This window comes from Varanus komodoensis, unplaced genomic scaffold, assembly GCF_004798865.1.
Source record: "Varanus komodoensis strain SLA01 unplaced genomic scaffold, ASM479886v1 scaffold20_1, whole genome shotgun sequence".
Classification (NCBI taxonomy): Eukaryota; Metazoa; Chordata; class Lepidosauria; order Squamata; family Varanidae; genus Varanus; species Varanus komodoensis.
This window is the reverse complement of record NW_025335587.1, coordinates 4,686,084-4,692,252: the sequence shown is the minus strand read 5'-3', so window position 1 is coordinate 4,692,252 and position 6,169 is coordinate 4,686,084. Positions and strand designations below refer to the sequence as shown.

Here is a 6,169-nt window from a genome sequence, read left to right as displayed (position 1 = left end):
ATGCTTAGGATTGAAATTTTAGTACCTAAGCACCAAGGTGTATAGGAACAAAAAGTAATGTCTAAAATGGTCCACATCTAATACTACTCAATATTATTATTATTCTAGAAGCTGAGTATCTATGGAGACATGGAATACATGAATGAACAAAAACTGAACCGATATCCACCTTCTGCCCTCATGGTAGTGAAATGCAAGGCTGATGAACAAGAAGCAGGACCTCTGCCTACAAAAGTGAATTTGTCTCAGTCAGCAATATAGATTTTAAAAATGAATGCATTAGACTAAATTCTAAGACTTCTATTATTAACTTTGGTGACTTTTTCCAATGAAGGGGCTTGTGGGGAGGTCAGTATTGAGAATCAAATAAAGTTGCTGAATCAATGAAGGTTGTACTGTCATGACGTTCAGTCTTTTTCACTAGTGGAAGAAATTGTATTGAGCAGGTGGGACTTGCACTGCACTTGCTGCATTTTTTGCCTACCAAAATCCCTGCTATTGTTTATATGTTGAGGTTAAGGTATTTGCATATTATAAACATCTGTCAGAATGTATATTTGGAATCTATTTCAAAAATTGTAAGGAATTTTTGGTTGAAGATGCCTTTTAAGTTGTTTTTAGATGTGGATAAATTAAACTAACATGTTGAGCTGATTACAAAACTCATGGTACTTTAAATTGTTTTCACCAATAAAGATCTATTTCTGTTTAATTCAATGCTAATTTCGGGCCTTAAAGCAGAGTGGGCCAGAAATAAAACTTTAATTTAAAAAATATATAAATTAGGATTTCTTTCTGTATTGTGTTCTAGAATAGCTGTTCAGATTGTATTGTTTTCCTTAAACTAGCCTGGCTTGACATTTGTCGTGTTTGTCACAGAGTTTCCCACTTTTAGAAAGCTCTTGAAGAGGCAAATAACCTTTGAACAAATTTTCTATTCTAGCATTTAACTGACTGCAGTCTGGGCAGTATTCAGCATGAGCTTAATTCATATGTAACAAGAAATCAAGAGCATTATGACAATGAGCCATGGCAAACTTTCAGGTTCGTACATACCTTCCTCCCTGCATTATTGCTTGCCAGAGAAGGAAATCAAAAGTTTCTGTCTTCTGTTTAAACCAAGATTAATTTCCAGTGATGTTCAGACTAATTGATTCTTTCCCTCACTAACCATGGTTGAACCAAACCACAGTTCTGGACTTCAGCTATTACAGGAAATACATAGTTAAAATTTAGATATGAAAGACAAAACCTAACAGTCTCTTCCTCTGGTATGTGTAAGGGAAGGGAACATGCATGCATCCAGTTGGCTTTGGCTCATTCTTTTAATAGGAAACCATGATTTTCTGCTACTTACTTACCAAGGCACTATTTACATTTTCCACCACCCCCTGGACATGGCTTTCTTTTTTAAATGTACTTTATTAAATAGAAGATTTGTTGAGATGTATGACCAATTAGAAAATGTTCTGCCAAATGCAATTCTGTAAATAAGTACTTGCCAAGGAGCTTTCAAGTTCCTGTTTCCTTTATTTGTTTTTCAGTATAATTGTATGCATTAAAATATATTGCATATGAAATTTGTCCAGTAATATGCACAAGTGCTTATAAAATCTTTGATAGGTCCTTGGTATTGAGTAAAAACCTTTTGGAGAAGACAAAACATCTCAATCCAGTCTATTGAACTGCTCACCCTTATATCTTCATTCTATAAATAAAAAAGAAAAACATAAGCAGCAACTATGGTGGCTCTCTGGTGAAGGGACATGCCGTCAAAATCTGAACAAAATGCCATTCTTTCTAAATGTCACCATTTTGTGAGTATCTATGCATACGTGCAGTATAACATTTTATGATTCTGTAATTTAGTGGTGATAAATAATGGGCTTTTCTGTCTAAAAACTGAATTAGCATTGATTAATATGAGCCTAATATAGTTAATTTGCAAGAACAATAAAGCAAATAATGTTGCTAATCCTCTGTCTAGTTTACAGTACACTTTATAAAGTTTAAAAATCACCCTCATTTTGAGGGTGACACCACTGACCTTCCAATTCAACTAGTGAGATGGTTGCTTTAAATCAGCTTCTGCAACATCTTTCTGTTGTATGCTCATTTCTGTCAATTGTCTTATTTTTTAGCTTGCAGTACTGAAAGGCTATCACACTTACACATTGATGACTCCACCTGTAGCTGCTTTAAATTACAAACTTCTTTAACATTCCAAATATAATTTGTATAATGTATCTGCCTCTGTTTATGGAAAATGCCCAGACTTAAGTACAGGAAAATTAAATGAACTTAAATTTGTATTTGGAGCCTGAAATTATATTGTCACTAGACTGACTATTTGGAAGTGCAGATTCTTCATGGTTATGATTGCTGTTACTGGAGTTTTCGCTCACTATGACAAACTTGAACAAAACTCTATTCAATGTTCTAAAATAAATTCTTGGCTGAAAGAACCAGTCTCCCAGTTCTTACAATATTAAAACTTTCTTTGCTACTTTTTTACTGGGAGAAACCATGTCTCCCGTTAGCAGTTCTTAAACTCTGTCAGTATGACAAAGTTATGTCCTTATTGCTCTTGGAATCAGTTCTGTAAGCTATTTTCTGCTGTAATTCAGGCCAACTCGTTGAAGAATGCCCTTCATATTTGGTATTGGATTATAGCACCAGTGCCTGCATGGTGGAAGTGTTTGTACCTATACAGTTTCTACAAAGAAGACACAAGTACAATAGTATAAAATGTCACATGTCCCAAGCTGCACTTGACACTATTGAATTGTTTTGATCTAGCTTTGCTAGATCAATAAAGCATAATGTAATAATGAAGATACTTGATTTATTAATAGCATTTAATATCTCAGAAAACTATTTTAATGCCTTACTCAGTACTACTGGCATGGCTCAGACTCAACCCCTTATACACTGAATATTGGAAGGTAATATCTGACAAGTTTTGCCTGCTAAATTTAATATAGAATAAAATACAGGTTTCCATTCAAGCTTTACTTCGAACTAGATACTTTAGGCTGCCATTCAATGTGGCTGCCTGTAACCCTTTGAATTTGGAGGACTACAAGTTTCCAAAGATGGGCAGAAGGATTGTGGAGACAAAAGTTATTTTTGTGCGTCTCTTCTCCCCCTCTGCCCCAAGCACTTACATGGCTGATTATGGCCATCTCAGTGTTGTATACCTACTCATGAGGAGGGAGGGTTTGGTAACTCCAGGATTTCTCCTCTCCTGGCAGAGCCTTGCAACTTCAGCACTGCAGTCAACTTGGAAGCATCAATGCCAGCTACAAAGGCAGGGCTGGAATTTTAATTTTTGTGTGGCTATCCAAGCAACATAGGATTGTGCCCTTAGTTTTAGATAGATTTGACAGTGAAACTGTGTGTACAGAAAATACTTTATGAAAATTTGGGAGTGTGGAGGGAGTTATGAAGTTAAGATCCCATGTCAAGAAAATGGCTTAAGATTACTTAAATCATTATTCAAGACAAAAGAGGTTACATTTTTCATAGAATCATAGAAAAGTAGAGTTGAAAGGGGCCATGAAGGCCAGTGGGTCCAAGCCCCTGCTGCTGCAGGGCACCATGTTACACCATCCCACTCAAATGGCTGCCCAGTTTCTATTTGAATGTCTCTAGTCTGGGAGAGTCTACCACCTCTCTAGGCAGCTGGTTCCACTGTTGTATTTCTCTGACAGTGAGGTTTTCTTCAAACCTAATGAGAATATGTCCCATCCCAGACTGGTTTCTCAGGATAGACAACCACATGGCCTCTAACTTCATCTTACGTGATCTGTGGTGTTTCCTGAAGCTGTCTTCATGCTAGTCCCTTGCAGAAATCTGTGATCTGTTTGTGCCATTTCATGAATTTCATTTTCAATTTCTCAACATTGACAAAACAGCTGCAAGAAAGAGCCACATTTCATGGGCTTGTGATCACAAAAGTAAAAGATAGGTTAGTTATTTCTTAATACATATTAAGTATCTTTTTGTTCACGCTCTTGGGAAAGCTCTGAAAAGGGTAGAATCTTCTTATATTACCAGTTTAAACACTGTAATAGTGATCCAGTTTAACAATTGGACAAATTGTTACCTCAGTCACTTAAGAACAGGGTTTTCCCTCCAGAATTCTAGACTCAGTTGCTTAAGAAAAGAGCATGGAATAAATTTATTTTTTTGTGAGTGCGCAAAAGTGAAAGATTTTTAAAAGCTAATTTAACTTAAAGGGGGCTTTGCATTATGATTTTAAAATGGAACATTTTCTAATTCTGATTAGTAGCTTTGAGAACAAACCAAAAGGAAAGCTTTTTTAGACCAAATAAAATAATCTGACATCATTATCTTAAGACTCTGAAGCAGCATTCTTCTTGCCTGTAGTATATCTGCAAATGGTGGTGCCAGAGATATTGCTGCTAGTACTGCCTATGTGTGAAGGTAACTATGTGCACTGCAGTTGGGTGTCACTTCTAATTACTTCATCATTTGTCTGATGAAAGCTACAGGGTGAGAGATTTTTGTTTCTATGTTCACTTCCTTTTTCCATAGGTATGACTGGGATTAGAATGACTCTCTTCTTCTTACCTCTGTTTTTCCTAGTAACCAGGTAACACCACCCAGGAATGTTTTAGTGGTTTTGTCTCCTAATAAAAAGGCAGCTGAATCTAGTTCCTGTTCTGATACCTAGTAGTACAGTTCGAATGCTGATGGACAAAAGATCAGAATTCCTACTTATAATTTGACATCCTGTGGCACTCTGTGGGAAAAATGAACAGAACATATCCTCAGGTATTATCTAACCCCTTAGAAAAATGTTTGTAAATGTTACTTTAATCATAATTGTTATTGGATTTAAATGGCAAACCTTTGTGGCTTCCTGTAAACTAACTATAGGCAAAATACAGTGAATGCTCCAATTTTATCTTTATATATGTTGCCAATAGGGAAACGCATACTTTTGATGAAATCTTCTCTTGGTGATGTGCCTATGTTTCTGAAAGTAGGCATGCAATATACTTAAAACATACACAAATATGATAAATGGCTCCTATCATTTAATAAGTTATGCATTTTATTTCTTTTCGTTATAGAATTTCGATGCAACTTCATTCGGCTCAGCAAACTCGCTCTTCACTGCTGAGAGAGGTAATTAGTAGCCCCACTACTTAATTCAAGATTATGGATGCTGCTTTGAATACACGGAAGTTTCCAAAAAGGGAACAACAGAAACCTCTTAAAATATGTGTAATATATATTCTAATTGTCAGTTGGTGTTTCTATAGTTTTGATCTGAAAGTTGTTTAGTTTTCAGTAGTGTACAACATTGTTAGAAACAAGAATGCTTTTAGATCATTCAGGAGTGTTACCTAACAGACTGTGTTCTGTAGTTAGAAAACATATACTGTGAAATTTGGGACACAGACATGGTTTTTGCATAACAGTGTAATAAATTGTTCTTTATTACATTTGTATACTAGCAAATAGCCAAAGCACTGCAATTTTAGTTGTAGCATCTGCTGGATTGTTCTCATAAATAAATAAATAATTTTTAAAAATATGTTGGAATGGTGGGGCAAGCAAGCAATAAATAATTGATGGCATATATGGATGTACAATAAGAGTAGAGAAAGGGAGGAGGGAGATTAAATGCAAAATAATGCCACTTCTAATCAACTTGTTTCATTTCTTCCTATGTATCTTCTATCTTTCACACCACACGTATATTCAAGTTTCGTTTTCCCCAAACTGTTTCCCTCCAAATGTGTTGTACTACAGCTGAATTCTTTTAAATCCTTTCTTGGTGACAGGTGGTGTGCATGACCTCCAAGACAGCTGCAAGTGTTGCTCTCCTGCTTGTTTCCCTTGTACTCGACGATGCATCTGTGTGTCTGCCATCAGTCTTACTATCCTTGGTACCATTGCTGCTGCCATTGCTTTAGTTGTCACACGTGGTATTCCTCCGCGTACACCAGGTCAGTCACTTTCACCTGTTGTTGTTGTTAGCCTGACTGATTACTGGAGTAATTTCCACACTGCTTTCAACATGTCAAATATTGAAAGATCTATTTGAAGTATGAAGATCTAGGACAGGGGTCTCAAACTCAACTTACCTGGGGGCTGCTGGAAGTAGAGTCTGGGTGAGGCTGGGCCGCATCAA

At 36.3% G+C, this 6,169-nt stretch overlaps 1 protein-coding gene across 2 annotated transcripts in view; it reads left to right on the top strand.

Moving 5' to 3' along the window:
• The window catches only part of TMEM59 (transmembrane protein 59), an 11,308-nt gene extending 8,843 nt beyond the window's left edge, over positions 1-2,465 (top strand). For both annotated transcript variants that reach the window (XM_044430280.1, XM_044430279.1), the window contains exon 8: positions 109-2,465. In XM_044430280.1, coding sequence (XP_044286215.1) covers positions 109-261 — 153 coding nt within the window. In that variant the 3' untranslated portion in view covers positions 262-2,465. The remainder of the gene's footprint in view (positions 1-108) is intronic.
• Positions 2,466-6,169: the final 3,704 nt, after the last annotated feature.